This window comes from Hippoglossus hippoglossus, chromosome 1 (genome assembly GCF_009819705.1).
Source record: "Hippoglossus hippoglossus isolate fHipHip1 chromosome 1, fHipHip1.pri, whole genome shotgun sequence".
NCBI classification, from domain to species: domain Eukaryota; kingdom Metazoa; phylum Chordata; class Actinopteri; order Pleuronectiformes; family Pleuronectidae; genus Hippoglossus; species Hippoglossus hippoglossus.
The window spans coordinates 29,072,558-29,093,605 of record NC_047151.1 but is presented as its reverse complement, the minus strand read 5'-3'; the positions used below and the strand labels follow the sequence as shown (position 1 = coordinate 29,093,605).

The following is a 21,048-nucleotide window of genomic DNA, read 5'->3' as shown; positions in this document are numbered from 1 at the left end:
AATACTCCGGATCAGTCCTTAGATCAACATGAATCCCATTACTCTCTTGAATGAACCAGAAAGTTTCCTGAACTGTAGTATCATGGTTATTAGATGTGGATGGGTACGTGTAGGTACAGGTAATGTCCACTGTTGATCCTCTGAAGGCACAGATCTCAGTAGAAGTGTAACTCACATCCCAGCCATTCTCACACTGTACCACTGTAACACAGAGAATCAGATTCATAACGACACCAGAGAACACTTAGTTTACTTTTTACTTTCTGTAGAAAAGAAACACATTTCCATGAGCAGCATTCCATAGCATTTCAACTGATGACTCCACACACTGATGACAATTCCTGCATCGAGAGGAGAGGAACTCAGTTATGATGATAATAATAATAATATTAATAATAATAATAATAATAATATAATAATAATAATAATAATAGCAACATGTTTCAGCCTCTGTAATACTTTGAGCTGTAGACGATAGAAACTTCTAAACAAAGATACAAAATAATACTGATGATAATTCCTTCATATATTTTCTTTCTGCATCACTTTACAGGTGGTGATCTGAAAATGAATGAATGGTTCATTTATATTTTTACTTTCTTTCTCAAACTCACTTCAGGTGAATCAGAAGTCCGAGTGTAAAATAGAGTGAAACATGAATGTAGACGTACAGTACCTGTCACAGTGAGAAGAAGGACAACAAATCCACTGGCTGCTGCAGTTACACTCATAGTAGCTGCTGCTCTCGTCTGTGACTTCAAACAATAAAAACATCCACAGATAAATAATGTGCACAAGATGAAACTCAGTCACATCACAGACACGTCTACCTACAACACAGAAGAGTCTGAGAATAAAGACAGATTCTGTAAGAGAAAGATCAATTTAAACTGATAAACACCCCCCCGCCCCCCTTCCTTCCTCTTTACACTTACATGCATCCTGAGCCCGATGGTGGAAGATTAAACTGTGGTTTGTACAAACTGTGAATTTCTTCATTTAACAGAGTGTTAGAAACGACTTTAGTGGCTGTTCACACCAAACCTGAATCATCCTCAACTGAAGCTGTAAGCAGCGTTGAACAGGCCTGCCCCCCCTCGATCCAGCCAGTGGACGCAGCGGTTTACTTTTCTCAACCGTCCGACACGGCACGATTGAGAAAGAGTTACAACTAATTACAATTTATAATAATCTTATTGTTATTTGTAACATTTTGACAGTAACATACATTACGGTTAGCGTTAGCCTAACCTGAGGCTAACTCTACACCTGGTTGAGCCTGGGAAATATTTTCAATTGTGGGAGAAGAAGAACAACTTTCTTACCTTTACCTTTCGTGCTTCCAAAGTGAGAAGTGAGAGAATTTGTAATCTGGGTTAACCAACCCATCAAGAAAGAAAACAAACCTTTACAAACACTGCACATGTCTATATGTTTTATTTCTTCTGGTTCCGTGAGGCTGTAAAATCCATAAACAACAGATTCATGTTGTGTTTCTTCAGTGTTTGGTGACTGTGCTGTACACTGCAGATGAATCGTCCCCCTCTTCTTCACGTCTTGTTCTGTGAAGGGCAGAATAAACCACTCACACCCACAGTTTTTAACCTCAATAAGTGTAGTGATGAAAATGTTCACGTGTGGAGCTGCTCACCCTGTTGCACTGTCAAATCGAACAGCGCTGTATTCAGCCTCCTCCTCGTCTTCCTCAGTATTTCTCTGGGTTGAACTCGAGCTATGTTGGAGTAGATGGCATCTGCCCGGTTCTGGGTGAAGCAGACGCTGGCGTAGTGGACGTCATGGAGAGAGAGAGAGAGAGAGTCAACCCCTAACCCTAACCCTATCATGATCGAGAGGCCAAAAACATGTTTTGTGAGGCCACTGTGACCTTGACCTTCAACCACCAAAAGCTCATCAGTTCATCTTTGAGTCCAAGTGATGAACATTTGTACCAAATTTGAAGAAACTCCCTCAAAGGGATCTTGAGATATTGCGTTCACAAGAATCAGACAACGAGACGACCTGAAAACAAGATGCCTGAGGTCACTGGGTGTCACCGGCACTGAGGCATAACAATATCTAGAAACTCAGAATAACATCACCTCTACGCAGAGCAGAGACTAAAGTGACACCTTCACAATAACTGTTTTGTCCAATCAATGATCCAAACTTCACAATTACTCAAAGTAATTTAAGAGAAATGCAGGAAAACCCCAAACATTAAGAAGCTGGAACCACGAGAAAGACTGGAACAATTATTCAAACACTTTTCATACAAACACGATATAACACAAAGTGCTTTCCTGTAAATGTAGATGTACCTGACACAGAAAGAAGGAAGATGACAAAGCAACTCGCTGCTTCTCTCAAACCCATCGTTGCTTCACACGTCTCTGTGGTGCAGCCACATCAGCAGCTAGATTCCACCCTTGAGAAACGATGTTTGTCAGCCAGTCACGATGACAGATAGAAATCATAGATCAGTTAAGACCTTGGCTTCCTTCCTCTTTACATCATTAACATGCACGAACGGACAAACACCAGTAAATCCCCTCGTTAAAATGAAGAAATGTTCTTTTGTTTTGGAAATGATGCGTGAATTTATTAAAATATATTTCATGCAAATAACAGTGAGAGTAGTTTTGCAGCCTGACAGTGAATCTAACACTTTCTTTACTTTCTTGAGACTGGACTTAAAAAAACATGTTGAATTATTCTTTCTTTTCACCTCATGTTAGAAGTCAGTTCCTGTTTATTTACAGCTCCAGTCCATATGAAGACTGGATCATAAAATACATTGTAAAAGGTCATAATTATGCAAACTTACATTACTTTAGTGTTCTTTACTCATTTCTCACGAGGATTCAACTCATGTGAGTCAAACTTGTTTTGTCTGATACACGTGTAAAACTGTTCATTGTGTAGACTGGACTTCATGAGCTCATGCACAGGTGCACGTGAGCAGTAGAGCGACACAGGAACCATCGACTGTTGGGTTAGATGGGCGGAGCCTCCCACTGTGCTCTGGTTGTGCGTTAACGTGGAGTCGGAATAATCAGAAGAATTAGTTCCCGACTGTGAAATTCACATGAACTCCACCTCAACTCTGGAACTGATTGTTCTGATTAGTCTGATTCTACATTAAAGCACAAGCAGAACGTGGAGAGAGATCGTTTTGGTTAGAAATGCAGTTATATGGTTGTAGCCTGAGTAAACACAACTATTCAGTTAAATCAGACGAGCTGGTTTTACTTTGAGAGTTAACTTCACCTGCGTTTTTAAGTTAGAACAATCTGACAAAATTTAGTGAATTCAGTTTTTAAACTAAATTAATAAGTACATATGAAGTAAATTAATGTACTTACCTTTTTCAAGTTGGATCAACTTTGTGGTCTGGGTGTATTGTGAAAACTAAAAGTCAAAGTGTTCCACATCCACAATGTCCCATGGCTGCTTTTTCATCAGTTAATAAAATCAGTCAGACAAATGTGAAATCTGTTTTTATTTAGAAAGTGCTTTAAAAAGTATTATAGACTGTTACTGATATTACAGTTGTGCTGTAACTTACAAAATAAGGTTTTCAATTACAACAGTCAGTCTATGACAGTGGTCAGTGGTCTCCACACTGATTGGACATTCATTCAGTTTAGACTTGTGTCCTGCATCTAAAGCTTAAAAGGACAAACTCTGATTATTGCCTTTACTGTATCAAGGTGGCCCCGCCTGGCCCCACCTGGCCCCCCTTAGCAGCTCCACTGCACTGAGGCCATTACTCCGCAGGTCAACAAGTGACTTTGTTCCTCTGATGTTTTCTAATCATCACATTTAGAACTGAACTCTAAGAATGGAGAAATGTCCACAGCTCCAGTGCTCAGCTCTGTGCAGGAGACGTGGAGGGAGGGAGGGTACAGAGACTAGTCTAATCTCCCCACTTGATATTTAGAGTTTTTATTATATTTCAATATATTTGTTTGACAGGGAAGCTGTGTGCAAACAGGAATATAATATTCATTTATTTAAAAAGGGCACTTTCTCTCGAGGAAGAAAAAGGGCAGTGGCTCAAGCCCCCTTTGGTGTCTATGTAATACCAAGTATTCTTCTGGCTAATGTCCAGTCTCTGGATAACAAGCTGGACGAACTTTGGAGCAGGATGGCTTTCAACGGGACATTAAGTTTTGTAACGTGATGGTTTTCACGGAGACCTGGCTCGACCCCCTCGACCCCGGACTCCGCCATTGTTCCCGAGGGGGTCTCCATTCACCGCCAGGACCGGACAACAAACTCGGGGAAAGAGCAAGGGAGGAGGTGTCTGCTGCATGGTGAACATCTGTGGTGCTCAGATGTGGAGATTATTTCTTCGGACTGTTCTCCGGACCTGGAGCACCTCATGATCAGATGCGACCTTATTACATCCCGAGGGAGTTTACATCGGTCGTTATACAGCGGTTGTACATTCCGCCACATGCCGACACTAATCAGGCACTGGATGAGCTGCATGCGGTTATCGACAGGACAGAGGACATCACGGCCCCGAGGCTGCGTTTTATTGTGGCCGGTGATTTTAACACGCCAAGATGAGGAAAAGTCTTTGCCGCGATACCCCCCAACACATCAGCTGTCCTACGCGCGGAAGCGAACACGATCGACCCATGTTTACACTCCCTTCCGGGATGCGTATAAGGCCCTCCCCCGCCCCCCATTCGGCAAATCGGATCACGTCTCAGTTTCTGCTGCTGCCTTCCTATAGGCAGAAACTCAACGTGACAGACCGGTGACTCGGACCATTCAACGGTGGACCGACCAATCAGACTCGGCTCTACGGGACTGCTTCAGCATTACGGAGTGGTGCGTGTTCCAGGATGACAACATCAACACGGAAACGGACGCGGTCATCTGCTACATCAGCAAATGCATCGATGACGTCGTACCCAGATTACTGTACGATATTCCCAAACCAGAAGCCTGGATTAATGGTGACGTCCATGCAAAACTCAAAGCACGGACTGATGCCTACATCTCAGGGGATCTGGTGGAGTACAGGAAGTCCAGGTACGCGCTCCGGAGTGCTATTAGCAGTGCCAAGAGAACATTACAGGGACAAGGTTGGAGTCTCACTACAAGGGCTCCAACACAAGGAACATGGGGCTGGACTCAAAACCATCTCTGACTACAAAGCAAAGACCAGCAGTGCAGATGTAAGTGTCTGCATCTCTCCAGAGGATCTGAACACCTTTTATGCACGCTTTGAGAGCAACTCCCCGGCTGTGGAGATCCAAGAGGCCAGGAGGACCGCTGCCCCCAGTAATATCCAGGGCAGATGTGTGGAGATCACTTAACCGGATCAACACACGCAAGGCACCTGGACCTGATGGCATTCCTGGCCGAGCTCTCAAGGTGTGTGCAGATCAGCTGGCAGATGTTTTCACAGAACATTTCAACCTGTCACTGCTCCAGTCTGTAGTCCCCGCATGTTTCAAGGAGACCATCATTGTCCCCTGTCCAAAAAAACAAAAAATCCTCTGCCTGAACGACTACCGCCCAGTAGCACTCACTTCCACCATCATGAAGTGTTTTGAGCGGCTAGTCAACCATTCATCACCTCCTCCCTCCCTGACTCACTGGACCCTCTTCAGTTTGCCTACAGGCCAAATAGGTCGACTGCAGATGCCATCTCCCTCACCCTTCACACTGCCCTCTCCCACCTGGACCAGAGGGACACATATGTGAGAATGCTGTTCATTGACTACAGTTCAGCATTCAATACCATCGCTGCCCCTGAAGCTTGTCACCAAGCTCAGAGACCTTGGGCTCAACATCGCCCTCCGTGACTGGATTCTGAACTTCCTGACGGGCAGACCACAGGCGGTGCGGATAGGCAGCACCACATCCTCCACCCTGACTCTAAACACCGGTGCCCCCCATGGGCTGTGTGCTCAGTCCTCTCCTGTACTCCCTGTTCACGCATGACTGCGTGGCCACCCACAGCTCCAACACCATCATTAAGTTTGCTGATGACACGACCGTCATAGGCCTGATCACCGGCGACGATGAGAAGGCCTACAGAGAGGAGGTCAGAGCCCTGACATCTTGGTGCCAGGACAACAACCTCCATCTCAACGTCAGCAAAACAAAGGAGCTGATCGTGGACTACAGGGAAGAGACAAGGAGTAGAACACACCCCCCCTCTCCATCAACGGAACTACGGTGGAGCGAGTCAGCAGCTTCAGGTTCCTTGGGGTCCACATCAGTGATGACCTGACCTGGACCCACCACACAGACTCCATCAGGAAGAGGGCCAGACAGCGGCTCTTCTTCCTCCGCAGGCTGCGGAGGCTCAACATGGATGCCAGGATTCTCTGCAATTTCTACAGGTGCACCATAGAGAGCATCCTGACTGGCTGCATCACCGCCTGGTACGGCAGCTGCACCGCCCTGAACCGTAAGGCTTTACAGAGGGTGGTGAAGTCTGCCCAGCACATCACCAGGACGGAGCTACCATCCATGGAGGACCTCTACACCCAGCGGTGTAGGAAGAAGACCAACCGGATCATCAAAGATCCCTATCACCCCAGCCACAAACTGTTCTGCCTGCTGCCGTCTGGCCGACGGTACCGCAGCATCGGGCCCCCCCACCAGGCTCAGACACATTTTCATCCCCCAGGCCATAAGACTTTTAAACTCCTCCAAACCAGCACCTTAGCATATTTGCATATTTGCACTATTGCACATAATTGCACCATTGTTTTTTTTTTTTTTTTAGGTGTATATATATTTAGATATTTATATTTTCTATTTTAAACTTTTGATTTTCTATTTTCTATTATTTTATTCAATATGTTTTTGCTTGTAAATATTCGGAGCATTGCAATAAGAGAGCCTGTGACCCAAGCATTTCATTGCCAGCGACTGCTTAATGTAATTGTTGAGCATTTGACATTAAATTCTTGAATCTTGAATCTTGAATCTTGAATCAAGAATCTTGAATCTATGTGTGCACATGCCAGCCTCCATCAATTCAATCTCCCTCAATTCAATCGAGCTGCACCAGAGTTCAATCACTCATAGAAACCAGTCCTCTAAATAATCCTGACTGTTTTCATCAGTCTCACAATTATAAAGAAAGTGACACAAACAGGCTCCTGGCTCCGCCCCTTTATCAGGATTCATGCTCAAATTTGATGAGTTTGTGGAAAAATCTGTTTTTAGTTTTCTGGTGTAATTCTGAAGAAAAACAAAAAAACAATTAGATAAGAAGTGAAAACAAAAGACCAAAAACATTTATTTAAGAAAGAATCATAACATCACGATACATAATAATTCATTATCCATGTAATAACCACATTAATATCATGTATAAGACACGAGATGAGTCACGTGGTGTTACCACAGCCTCAAAGGCTCATCACCAAGACGTCCAACATAGTTCAGAGGGTAACAGCAAAAAGAAAATCTATTTATTGCAGAAAAGACAACAACTTCAACAACAGGCCGGCAAAATGGACAAAAGAAGGAAACCCAACACACCAACCCACAAAGGGTCGTAGGACCTGAGAATCTTCCTTCAACCTAAACCAACATCAGAACTAAAGCTCACAGAAATAAAGCTGCGGAAACTGGACGACTGGACCCATCAGAAAAGAAAAAGAAAAGAAACAACACAACAATACTCTTGCTCTAAAGGTCATGCTGTACAAACTGCTGCTGCTGCAACCGGGGATGGAAAGATAGATACTTCCTGTTTCCTCTCACATACTTTCAACCAATCACAGTGCACCTGAGGAGATAAGAAAACATGAAACCATGAGTAGAAAGGAAATGTGTGGGTGGTTTCCTCTTTATTCAAAAGCATGGTCTTTTAGTTTGAGAGCTGGACTTGCACGTTCAGATTTCGTGGTGTTTTTACTCAAAACCCTGCGCTTGCACTCACACAGCTCCTGCTGGTGCTTAGATTTGCTCTGCTTGTGCTCAAACTCTGCGCTTGCACTCAGATATTTTGTTGCTTGGACAGATTTCCTGTATTTATAACTACACACTATGGTTTCTGTAAAACTCGCTTGTACGGATGTACTCTGAAGTCGTCCATCTTGGTTGTGTTTGTCACAGTGGCTCTGACCTGAGGCTTCACACCAGGTCTTCCTGCTCCTCTGTGTCTTCTGTCTGTGCTGCAGCAGCGACGTTGTCATACTCAGGACAGTTGTGTGACTGATGGGGGAGAGATGAGAAAATATTAAACCTCACTGGACTTTATTCATGAAACCTGCATATAATCACAGTTCATTCAAAATAGTTTGAACGTCCATTTGTTTGTTTGTTCATCAGCAGGATTACACAAAAACTGATAAACTGATTTCCACAAAACTTGGTGGAAGGATGGGACATGGGCCAAGAAAGAAGTGTCAACGTGACGTCACCCATTGGTTTGTGAGCTGCCATTTTGAATCCTCCATTTTTGACATGTTGTCCAGCGCCATCTTGTTTTTTTGAAACCAGAAGTAACCATATTTGGAGGAGAGGGGGTGGAGCCTGACTCAGGGCCCAAGGACACTGCCCGCCCACCTAAACCTGCGACCTGCACCCAGTACTAGCTGTCAATCACACGGTATCCATGCCCCAATGCCTGCGGTGCTTTATGGTCTGTTTGACTCTAAGTGGATCATTCACTTCACTTTCTAGACCCAGAGTCTACGTCCATTTTAATATACGGTCAATGGAAAGAACCTTTTACATTTTGGGGCAGATTCAGACAAAGTAGCTGATCCAAGAAATGTTTTATCTCTTTCTCTGACATTGTGAGATGAAAACAGTGATATGGAGTCATTCTTTTGGCCTCACTGTCTCTCACCTCTATCATCTCCACATCTTCATTCGCTTCTGATTTCAAGCTCAGAGTTTTCTTCATCCTGGATCGAAAACCACAACAAACACAACATTTGACAAAATGAACTTCATAACACTGAAACTAGTGTTTGAAGACATTTGAAGAAGACAGTAAAAGAGCAGAGGGTGAACTGATGGATTTGTATTGTTTTACCTCGTCCACAGAGTCCAGACCAGCACTGGAACCAGCACGACCAGCAGAGTGTACCTGAGGATATTCATGATTATCACTGACTTCCCTAGACAACAGACAGGAGACATTAGCAGTGTGGTTAGACTGATGACTCAGTTTGCCAGGTGATGCTGTTGGTCAGTCAGTATTGTTCATGTGCAATATGATGGGCTTGATATGAGTATTGATGGTTTAAGGTTCTGGAGCAATGAAAAGGAGGGGGGGGGTGTAGGCTGTAAAAGTCAGAGAGCTAAAATCACCTGCTCCAACAGTCAGATGTAAGGTGGCCTTACTACGTCCTTGTGTGTTCTGGACCTCACACTGATAATTTCCACCATGTTCAGCTGTGATATTAGTGATGGTGAAAGCTTTATGGATGTTTTAACAGACGCTGGGTGGATTCCTCTTTGTGCTGCTGATGGTCTGACTGTGAATATTTATGGTGCAGAAGTCAAACGACCCATATCTGCACATTTAAAATGTAAAGGACAAAGAATGGGACAGATTCAATATCTCTTCACTTAATAACCTGTGTTTCACTCACATGTCACAGTAATAACGATGTTTGCTGAACTCCTTCCCAGCTCATTCTCAGCTGTGCAGTAATACTCTCCAGAGTCTGAAGACCGGATGGAGCTGAGGACAAATTGTGTCTCTTCACTGAGAGGTTGAACTCTTTTATCTCCACTTCTCTTGTACCAGGTGTATTTAGCTGCTGGGTTAGCATCACTGCTGCAGGTCAGAGTCACTGAGCTGCCCTCCATGATCTCACCAGAGGGACTCACTGACACAGAGGGAACCTTTGGAGCATCTGAAGGATAGTCTATATTAAACACATGATGAGAATACAATCAAAACACTGTCTGTATTATTTGTTAAAATTTAAATTATTTCCACATTATTGTAGCTTCATGAGGAGGAGTAAACTCACACACTGTAGGAGAAGGGAAACGCTCATGTCCTTCTATAGCACAGTGATAGCTGTCTTCAGCATTAAAGTGTTGGAGGTGAAAGTATTTTTTTTGTCCAACAGGTTCATTGTTATTGTACCAAACGTAGGAAAGATGATCAGGGAGCTGACACCTGCTGTGACAGGTCAGCTCTGTCCAGGTAGAATATGGATTGGCTGTTGATCTCCTCACATGTACCTGGAGCTGAGGGTCTGTGAACAAACATGTGATTTTATTTCAACATACACACTAACATTTCAAACTGACTCTAATGTAAATGTTACCTGTGACATTCAGAGTGATTCCAGCTGAACCAGTAAAACTCCCAGTAGGTTGGTTTGTTGTGAACCTGAACTTGTACACAGCTGAGTCGCTCTCTCTCAGGTTAGAGATTCTCAGAGTGCACTTGTTGTTTTCACAGAGATACTCCACACGACCTGAATACTCCGGATCAGTCTTTAGATCAACGTGAATCCCATTACTCTCTTTAATGAACCAGAAATTTTTCTGAACTGTAGTAACATGGTGATCCAACATGGATGGGTATGTGTAGGTACAGGTAATGTCCATTGTTGATCCTCTGATGGCACAGATCTCAGTAGAAGTGTAACTCACACCCCACCCATTCTGACTCCTTACCACTGTAACACAGAGCACATCAGAGAATCAGAAGATAAACTTATACATTTATAAAACTAACTCCATGTATTTTCTCTGGTGAATCAACAGTCGGCAGGTTTTCATTTTAAGATGATGACGATGCCAAGATGAGGAAACTTTCAGTTCACAAAAAACCCAGGGAAGTGCCCTTTAGACTTCAGAGTGAGGGAGAAACACACTGTTGGAGGTGAGGAACATGAGGGACCTTGTAGAAGTTGCTCTTATAATGGAGCAAACTGGCCAATATGGAGGAAATGATCTGTGTCTTTTATGCAGAGTCGACCAAAGATGGACGACACGTCTCCACTTCCTCCCACTCTCCAGAAATGAAGCCAAAATATCCTGGATACCAACGCTGCCATCTTTCACATTTGGAACCACAGTCTGCACAGTAGTGATCTGGAGATGGAGCCACAGTATCAAGGTCCCACCCATACATGAGCTCGACCAATCCTGAGTCAGCCTCAGCTGTCAATCATGAAGTTTAATCTAATTTTCATTTGATCAAATAACTAATTAAAACCAAACTTATGAGAAACATGAACAATAGAGTGTGATAAGAACGACCTAAAATGACAGAAACCATCTTTGAGAAAAATGTATTTGACCTTTTAGATTGGTCCATGTCCTTCCCACTAACATGGAGGAGACAGGATGTATGTTCTATACTGCAGCCAGCCACCAGGGGGCGATCACAATGCTTTGGCTTCACTTCTGGGGAGCAGTCATGTCTTCCATCTTTATTTACACAAGCAGAATACTAGTACTAGTACTACACTAGTTTGTCAGTACTGACAGTAGTATCCCAAGAGTTCAATGTGCCCATGCAGAAAAAAGTATTTAAAGACACATGAAGTTATGGTACAATGCATCATCTCAAATACTCCAGCAGATGGTGCTGTTAGTGAAATACTGTAGATTAAACTCACACATTGACGGAGAGCGGAAATCCTCGTGTCCTTTAACAGCACAGGAAACTCTGTCATCAGAATCAAAAGTATCTGAATAAGATGCTCCTTCAATCATCTTCTGTTGATTCTTGTACCAGACGTAGTTCAGATGATCAGGAAGACGACAACTGCTCTGACACCTGAGCTCTACCAGGTTAGAAGAGTCACCCTTCACTGATGTGCTCACCTGCACATGCAAATCTGTGTGTGAGAATAAGGAATTCATTTTAGTCCAAACTGACAACACACACATGCATATAAAAGTGCACAGACACACTCAAGTGAACCAAACAAGATGTAGGAAATAAATGAATGAATGTTCAGATGTAAATGTTACCTGTGACAGACAGAGTGACTCCAGCTGAACCAGTTAAACTCCCAGTAGGTTGGTTTGTTGTGAACCTGAACTTGTACACAGCTGAGTCGCTCTCTGTCAGGTTAGAGATTCTCAGAGTGCACGTGTTGTTTCCACAGAGATACTCCACACGACCTGAATACTCCGGATCAGTCCTTAGATCAGCGTAAATCCCATTACTCACTTGAATGAACCAGAAAGTTTCCTGAACTGTAGTATCATGGTTATTAGATGTGGATGGGTATGTGTAGGTACAGGTAATGTCCACTGTTGATCCTCTGAAGGCACAGATCTCAGTAGAAGTGTAACTCACATCCCAGCCATTCTCACACTGTACCACTGTAACACAGAGAATCAGATTCATAACGACACCAGAGAACACTTAGTTTACTTTTTACTTTCTGTAGAAAAGAAACACATTTCCATGAGCAGCATTCCATAGCATTTCAACTGATGACTCCACACACTGATGACAATTCCTGCATCGAGAGGAGAGGAACTCAGTTATGATCATAATAATAACTAGAAAATTCCTCCTGCCAAGAAATTTCGAATGGGTGCCTAGAACTGCCGGCTCCAGAGAGAAACTTTTTTAAAGCTGCATGTTACATGATCAACTTGGGAAGAGAGAGAGAGAAAATGTCCCAGTTTAGAGAGAGAGAGAGAGAGAGAGAGAGAGAGAGAGAGAGAGAGAGAGAGAGAGAGAGAGACTGGCTGGTATAAAAGAGAAAGAGAGAGAGAGAGAGACCCAGAGAGAGAGAGAGAGAGAGAGAGAGAGAGAGAGAGAGAGAGAGAGACCCAGAGAGAGAGAGAGAGACCCAGAGAGAGAGAGGGAGAGAGAGAGAGAGAGAGAGAGAGAGAGAGAGAGAGAGAGAGAGAGAGAGAGAGAGAGAGAGAGAGAGACTGGCTGGTATAAAAGAGAGAGAGAGACTTGATCATGAGGTGGCTATCGCTATCGCTGCATACACACTAATAGATCTGTTCAGGTTTGGGCTCTGATGAAGATCCCACTGTCCCCCTTTCTCCCTTTGGCCCCCCTCCTTATGTATCTCACTAACGATCGCACCTGTGTCAGAGATAGAGTGAGGCTTCGGACCTCGGGAGAACGTCGCGAACAAAATGCTCTAATTCAAAATGTACAACTCCTATCTGTAAAAATGAAAACACAGTGAGAATCACAAGACTTTGACGAACAAGCAGATATCTATCTTATTGGTTAGAGTCAAAAAATGAGGCCGTGCGAGCAAGTTAGAAACGTACTTCTCATTCCAAAAATGTCATCTGAAAGTTAACATTGGATTCAATGGGGAGGAGATATTTCTACACTGTAGCGCTCTCCTCAAACAAATGCTTGTTACTCAAAATCTATAAGTCCTATCTGTAAAATGAAAACATTTTGAGAATCCCAAGACTTTAAAGAACAACCAGATATCTGTTTTATTGTTGAGAGTTAAGAAATGCGATTTATTTTTCCGTTTTGCTCTTTCCAGAAATTTCTGTCAAAATTAACACGAGACCCAATGGGAGTCTGTGCCGGAAATAATTCCTTGATTTTTCGTGACGGACGGAAGTAGAAGTCCGAGAGAGTTGAGAGTGACATGTCTGCGAAGGAAACTACTTCTACTTCGTTTTGATCCAAAAATCATGTCTGACAACCTCCATTTGTGGATAAATAATAATATAATAATAATAATAATAATATAATAATAATAATAATAATAATAATAATAACATGTTTCAGCCTCTGTAATACTTTGAGCTCTAGACGATAGAAACTTCTAAACAAAGGTACAAAATAATACTGATGATAATTCCTTCATATATTTTCTTTCTGCATCACTTTACAGGTGGTGATCTGAAAATGAATGAATGGTTCATTTATATTTTTACTTTCTTTCTCAAACTGACTTCGGGTGAATCAGAAGTCCGAGTGTAAAATAGAGTGAAACATGAATGTAGACGTACAGTACCTGTCGCAGTGAGAAGAAGGACAACAAATCCACTGGCTGCTGCAGTTACACTCATAGTAGCTGCTGCTCTCGTCTGTGACTTCAAACAATAAAAACGTCCACAGTAAATAATGTGCACAAGATGAAACTCAGTCACATCACAGACACGTCTACCTCCAACACAGAAGAGTCTGAGAATAAAGACAGATTCTGTAAGAGAAAGATCAATTTAAACTGATAAACACACCCCCCCCCCCCCCCCCCTTCCTTCCTCTTTACACTTACATGCTTGCTGAGCCCGATGGTGTTAGATTAAACCTCAAACAAAGAAGTAACTTGTGGTTTGTACAAACTGTGAATTGCTTCATTTAACAGAGCGTGACAAACGACTTTAGTGGCTGTTCCCACCAAACCTGAATCATCCTCAACTGAAGCTGTAAGCAGCGTTGAACAGGCCTGCCCCCCCCCCCCCCCTCGATCAGCCAGTGGACGCAGCGGTTTACTTTTCTCAACCGTCCGACACTGCACGATTGAGAAAGATGCTAATTCCGGCGTGGAGTGTGCAGCTGTGTACATGCTTCCTGTGTCCGAAGGGTAATTAACACAAGGGTTACTTCCAGTGACCAGTAGGTGGCACAATGACTGTGACTGAATATGAATGATTTAAAAAAATGAACACTTGACGATGCACCAAGAGTGACAGGCACCATCTTTGAGACAAAGGTATTTGATTTGTATACAGACATTTCTTTGTTTGGTTAATGTCCCATCCACTGACATGGAGGAGGCCGGGTATATGACAAATACTGCAGCCAGCCACCAGGGGGTGAGAGATATCATTTGGCTTCACTTTGGGGGTCGCTGTCATGTTGTCCATCTTTATATTCAGTATCAAACGTGAAGTTTAGGGAAGATTAGACGTTGTAAATTTCAGTTAAAACAATTTCCTGTTTCATGGTGAAATATCAAAGTTCGACATGTCACCATGGAAACGTGAATATATAACATGAAGCTTTTTTGTGTTCCTGGATGAGCGGGTGTCACTTCTGCAACAATCTCCTGTTAAATCTTCAAAATGTACTGATGTACTTTAATCGTCCAGAAACATTATTAGCAATAAACTTGTTGACCTAGTTTTTATGTCAAGTGCTTCATGATTCTCAGCTGACGACCTCAATAGTCCTTTAAAATCTTTTAGCTGTTCTAATATTAGTTACAACTAATTACAATTTGTAATATTTAGAAGTTAATCTTATTGTTATTTGTAACATTTTGACAGTAACACACATTACGGTTAGCGTTAGCCTAACCTGAGGCTAACTCTACACCTGGTTGAGTCTGGGAAATATTTTCAATTGTGGGAGAAGAAGAACAACTTTCTTACCTTTACCTTTCGTGACTTCCAAAGTGAGAAGTGAGAGAATTTGTAATCTGGGTTAACCAACCCATCAAGAAAGAAAACAAACCTTTACAAACACTGCACATGTCTATATGTTTTATTTCTTCTGGCTCCGTGAGGCTGTAAAATCCATAAACAACAGATTCATGTTGTGTTTCTTCAGTGTTTGGTGACTGTGCTGTACACTGCAGATGAATCGTCCCCCTCTTCTTCACGTCTTGTTCTGTGAAGGGCAGAATAAACCACTCACACCCACAGTTTTTAACCTCAATAAGTGTAGTGATGAAAATGTTCAAGTGTGGAGCTGCTCACCCTGTTGCACTGTCAAAACGAACAGCGCTGTATTCAGCCTCCTCCTCGTCTTCCTCAGTATTTCTCTGGGGTTGAACTCGAGCTATGTTGGAGTAGATGGCATCTGCCCGGTTCTGGGTGAAGCAGACGCTGGCGTAGTGGACGTCATGGAGAGAGAGAGAGAGAGACAACCCCTAACCCTAACCCTATCATGATCGAGAGGCCAAAAACATGTTTTGTGAGGCCACTGTGACCTTGACCTTCAACCACCAAAAGCTCATCAGTTCATCTTTGAGTCCAAGTGATGAACATTTGTACCAAATTTGAAGAAACTCCCTCAAAGGGATCTTGAGATATTGCGTTCACAAGAATCAGACAACGAGACAACCTGAAAACAAGATGCCTGAGGTCACTGGGTGTCACCGGCACTGAGGCATAACAATATCTAGAAACTCAGAATAACATCACCTCTACGCAGAGCAGAGACTAAAGTGACACCTTCACAATAACTGTTTTGTCCAATCAATGATCCAAACTTCACAATTACTCAAAGTAATTTAAGAGAAATGCAGGAAAACCCCAAACATTAAGAAGCTGGAACCACGAGAAAGACTGGAACAATTATTCAAACACCTTTCATCCAAACACGATATAACACAAAGTGCTTTCCTGTAAATGTAGATGTACCTGACACAGAAAGAAGGAAGATGACAAAGCAACTCGCTGCTTCTCTCAAACCCATCGTTGCTTCACACGTCTCTGTGGTGCAGCCACATCAGCAGCTAGATTCCACCCTTGAGAAACGATGTTTGTCAGCCAGTCACGATGACAGATAGAAATCATAGATCAGTTAAGACCTTGGCTTCCTTCCTCTTTACATCATTAACATGCACGAACGGACAAACACCAGTAAATCCCCTCGTTAAAATGAAGAAATGTTCTTTTGTTTTGGAAATGATGCGTGAACTTATTAAAATATATTTCATGCAAATAACAGTGAGAGTAGTTTTGCAGCCTGACAGTGAATCTTACACTTTCTTTACTTTCTTGAGACTGGACTTAAAAAACATGTTGAATTATTCTTTCTTTTCACCTCATGTTAGAAGTCAGTTCCTGTTTATTTACAGCTCCAGTCCATATGAAGACTGGTCATAAAATACATCGTAAAAGGTCATAATTATGTAAACTTACATTACTTTAGTGTTCTTTACTCATTTCTCACGAGGATTCAACTCATGTGAGTCAAACTTGTTTTGTCTGATACACGTGTAAAACTGTTCACTTGTGTAGACTGGACTTCATGAGCTCATGCACAGGTGCACGTGAGCAGTAGAGCGACACAGGAACCATCGACTGTTGGGTTAGATGGGCGGAGCCTCCCACTGTGCTCTGGTTGTGCGTTAACGTGGAGTCGGAATAATTAGAAGAATTAGTTCCCGACTGGGAAATTCACATGAACTCCACCTCAACTCTGGAGCTGTTAGGACCAGGTCTTCCACCTCCTTTTTGTGCTCTGTGTCCCCCCCCTGTTTCTCCTTTCCTGTTTGGCTCTACCTGGAGCTGGGAGGGGCCTCCTGTTGAATACCTGCGCAGCTGACACTCTTCTCCTCATCAACTCCACCTCTCAGTATATAAGACCTCAGCTCATCTCCCCAGTCGTCGCCAGATCGTCCGTTCACCAGTTTGGTAACTTATCTGGGCTTTGTGATTTCACCTGTCTTGTTTTTTGATGCTTACTTTACCCCGTGCTCCCTTTTGCCACAGAACCAGCTGCGCACCATTCGTTTGTTCAACTTAATCTGCTCCGGCCTCACCCTGCCAGGTCTTTTGGATCCCCACTGCCTGCCTCCACCACCCCCGCTCCAGCTATTGAACAATAAACCTTTTTTACTACCATCTTCCTGCTGTGTTTGTGTTCTGCACTTTGGGTCTGCAAGAAACAGATCATAACAGAACGATCTGGGCAACATGGACCCAGCAGACACAACACCTGACTCCTGCCAGCTACACCACGCTTTAACCAGTCAAGGAGTTCTTCTCGGACAGCATGAATGTTTCCTGCTCCAGTGTGGTATGCTTTTTGAACAACGTCCTTCATTGTTTCCAGCTGACTGATCTAAAGTACATTACGTTTTGGGATTGTTGAGAGGGAGACCTTTGGCGTGGTCAGAATCAGTGTATACACCTTTGTCTCTTGCTACAGTGAGTTATGATGAATTTGTTTCTAATTTAAGAAAAGGTTTTGATCATCCTGATTGCCATGGCTCTGCATCAAAACGTTTGTTGAGTCTCCGTCAGGGGTTGAGGAGCGCAGCAGACTACGCTGTGGAGTTTTGGACCTTGGCAGCTGATGCTCAATGGGATGAGCGTGCACTAAGAGGGGTAATTTGGAAAGGGTTAAATGAACAGCTTAAAGATGAACTTGCCTCCAGGGATGAACCTGAAAGTCTCAACTCCCTCATCTCTCTAACTATCAGGTTGGACAATCGCCTACGTGAACGCCGCCTGGAGAAATCTTCTCGTTCGCAGCCAGTCACCAGCATTCACATCATGCCCACAACTCGCACCACAGTTGGTCCACAACAAACCTCCACTATTCAGCCCAGCTTGGCCACTGCTTCTCCAGAGGACGAACCCATGCAACTTGGCAGGGCCCGACTAACTCGTGCAGAGCGTCTATGTTGCATCCGGGCCGGTGAGTGCATATATTGTGGTCAAGTGGGTCATTTCCTTGCGACTTGCCCAATTCTGCCAAAAGACCAGGCTCGTCCGTAAATGTGGGGGTACTGATGAGCCAAGCCAACCACTCCCCCCCCACCTAAATCCCAGTTACAAGTTTCAGCTACTATTTTCTCCAATCAGTTGTCTCTGCCCCTCCTAGCTCTTTTTGACTCAGGGTGCCGGGGATAATTTCCTTGACTACGATGTAGCCATACAGTCAGCTTTAGTCCTCGAGCCCTCAAAGGCAGCCTTGAATGCTAATGCTCTGGATCGTAGGTTTTTAGCTAAGATAACCCACCAAACTACTCCCCTCCCCCTCGTCCTCTCTGGTAACCACCGTGAAACCATTTGCCTCAAGATAATTTCAGCTCCAAATTCACCCCTAGTTCTTGTCTCCCATGGTTGAGGAAACACAACCCCCACATAGATTGGTCAGCGGGGAGAATCGTAGGTTGGAGCAGTTTTTGTCACTCTACGTGCCTGCAGTCAGCTTTGTCCCCAGCAGAGGGAGCCGACGCATCAGGTTGCCCTCAGCCTAAGCCCCCAGACTTGTCAGCCATTCCTAAGGAGTACCAAGATTTAGGTGAGGTATTTAGCAAAGACCAAGCACTTTCTCTACCCCCCATAGACCTTATGATTGTGCTATTGACCTGCTCCTTGGTTCCACTCTGCCTGCTAGCCGTTTATATAATCTCTAGCGCCCTGAATGAGAGGCCATGGAAAATTATATTAAAGAGTCCTTAGCTGCTGGAATAATCCGCCAAACCTCTTCCCCTCTTGGTGCTGTTTTTTTGTTAGTCGAGAAGAAGGATAAGACTCTCCGCCCTTGCATTGACTTCCGTGGCCTGAATAACATCACTATCAAGTACAAATCCCCCCTTCCACTAATCAGCTCTGCTTTTGAACCTCTTCAGGGAGCTTCTGTCTTCTCCAAACTGGACCTCCGCAATGCCTGCCATCTTGTGCAGATTCGGGATGGGGATGAATGGAAGACGGCTTTTAACACACCCCTTGGGCATTTTGAATATCTAGTTATGCCTTTTGGGTTGACCAATGCTCCAGCTGTTTTTCAGGGACTGGTGAATGATGTCCTTAGTGACTTCCTGAACCGTTTTGTTTTTGTTTATTTAGATGACATCCTCATTTTCTCCAAAGACCTCAGTGAGCATGTGTCCCATGTCCGGCTAGTTCTCCAGAGACTACTAGAAATCAAGCTTTTTGTCAAAGCAGAGAAGTGCGAGTTTCACACCAGCTCTGTGAGTTCACTGGGGTACATCATCGAGGCTGGGCAGGTGAAGACGGACCCAGAAAAGATCAAAGCGGTATCTGAGTGGCCCACACCCACTACTCGCAAGAAATTGCAGAGTTTTCTTGGTTTTGCAAACTTCCATCGCAGATTCATCGAGGGTTTCAGTCAAGTGGCAGCTCCCCTCAGTAAACTAACTTCTTCCTCTGTGTAACCATTCAACCTGGAGTTCTCATCTGACCTGGATTGAATATGCCCATAATTCCTCAACCAACGCAGCCACAGGCATGTCCCCTTTTGAGGCTTCTCTGGGTTATCAACCACCTCTGTTTCCCTCCCAGGAGAGCGATTTGGCTGTACCCTCTGTTCAGCATCACCGTCGTTGCTGTAGGAAGGTCTGGAATGACACTCAGCTCTCCTTCCCTCTGTGGAATCCAACAAACGGCTCGCTGACAGATGTCAGTCTATCTGGCTTTCCTCTAAAGACATTCCCTTGAAGTCAGTATCCAAGAAGTTAGACCCTCGTTTCTTATGACCATTTGTCATTGAAAAGGTAATCAATCCCTCTGCTGTCAGGTTGAAGCTGTCCAATATTGTCTTCCTCAGTATTTCTCTGGGGTTGAACTCGACCTATGTTGGAGTAGATGGCATCTGCCCGGTTCTGCGAGAAGCAGATGCTGGCGTAGTGGACGTCATGGTGCGGCTCTGCTGGTTGTGTGTGTGCCGCAGCTGAAATCTGGTCGTACAGTAAAATACTAGCTGGAGAGAGTCAACCCCTAACCCTAACCCTATCATGATCGAGAGGCCAAAAACATGTTTTGTGAGGCCAGTGTGACCTTGACCTTCAACCACCAAAAGCTCATCAGTTCATCTTTGAGTCCAAGTGATGAACATTTGTACCAAATTTGAAGAAACTCCCTCAAAGGGATCTTGAGATATTGCGTTCACAAGAATCAGACAACGAGACGACCTGAAAACAAGATGCCTGAGGTCACTGGGTGTCACCGGCACTGAGGCATAACAATATCTAGAAACTCAGAATAACATCACCTCTACGCAGAGCAGAGACTAAAGTGACACCTTCACAATAACTGTTTTGTCCAATCAATGATCCAAACTTCACAATTACTCAAAGTAATTTAAAAGAAATGCAGGAAAACCCCAAACATTAAGAAGCTGGAACCACGAGAAAGACTGGAACAATTATTCAAACACTTTTCATACAAACACGATATAACACAAAGTGCTTTCCTGTAAATGTAGATGTACCTGACACAGAAAGAAGGAAGATGACAAAGCAACTCGCTGCTTCTCTCAAACCCATCGTTGCTTCACACGTCTCTGTGGTGCAGCCACATCAGCAGCTAGATTCCACCCTTGAGAAACGATGTTTGTCAGCCAGTCACGATGACAGATAGAAATCATAGATCAGTTAAGACCTTGGCTTCCTTCCTCTTTACATCATTAACATGCACGAACGG

The 21,048-nt window shown here is 43.7% G+C and overlaps 2 protein-coding genes and 1 long non-coding RNA gene across 3 annotated transcripts in view; all 3 read right to left on the bottom strand.

Annotated features, from left to right (window-relative positions):
- The window catches only part of LOC117764401, a 409,608-nt gene extending 404,184 nt beyond the window's left edge, over positions 1-5,424 (bottom strand). The window contains exon 1 of the mRNA XM_034590139.1: positions 5,239-5,424. The gene's annotated coding sequence lies outside the window, so the exon portion shown is untranslated. The remainder of the gene's footprint in view (positions 1-5,238) is intronic.
- Positions 5,425-8,654: 3,230 nt separating this feature from the next.
- LOC117764811 lies at positions 8,655-9,579 on the bottom strand. The gene is made up of 3 exons (XR_004614451.1): positions 9,307-9,579; positions 9,029-9,113; positions 8,655-8,897 (listed from the first exon to the last, which is right to left on the bottom strand). It is a non-coding gene; the product is annotated as an uncharacterized LOC117764811 (long non-coding RNA).
- A 3-nt stretch (positions 9,580-9,582) lies between these two features.
- On the bottom strand, positions 9,583-12,295 carry LOC117767950 (sialoadhesin-like). Its single transcript, XM_034595954.1, has 5 exons — positions 11,944-12,295; positions 11,586-11,807; positions 10,281-10,637; positions 9,978-10,208; positions 9,583-9,869 (listed from the first exon to the last, which is right to left on the bottom strand). Exons 2-5 carry the CDS (start codon positions 11,680-11,682, stop codon positions 9,583-9,585), a joined length of 972 nt encoding a protein of 323 aa, XP_034451845.1. The 5' UTR covers positions 11,683-11,807; positions 11,944-12,295.
- Between the last annotated feature and the right edge of the window lie 8,753 nt (positions 12,296-21,048).

What these genes read in the sequence shown, in the direction of transcription:
- LOC117767950 (XM_034595954.1), bottom strand. Translation starts at nt 11,682, where the DNA reads ATGATTGAAGGAGCATCTTATTCAGATACTTTTGATTCTGATGACAGA. An exon ending in TTTCCGCTCTCCGTCAATGT is followed by an intron (nt 10,638 to 11,585) that starts GTGAGTTTAATC and finishes TCTGTGTTACAG; the next exon opens with TGGTAAGGAGTCAGAATGGG. An exon ending in TTTCCCTTCTCCTACAGTGT is followed by an intron (nt 9,870 to 9,977) that starts GTGAGTTTACTC and finishes TGTTTAATATAG; the next exon opens with ACTATCCTTCAGATGCTCCA.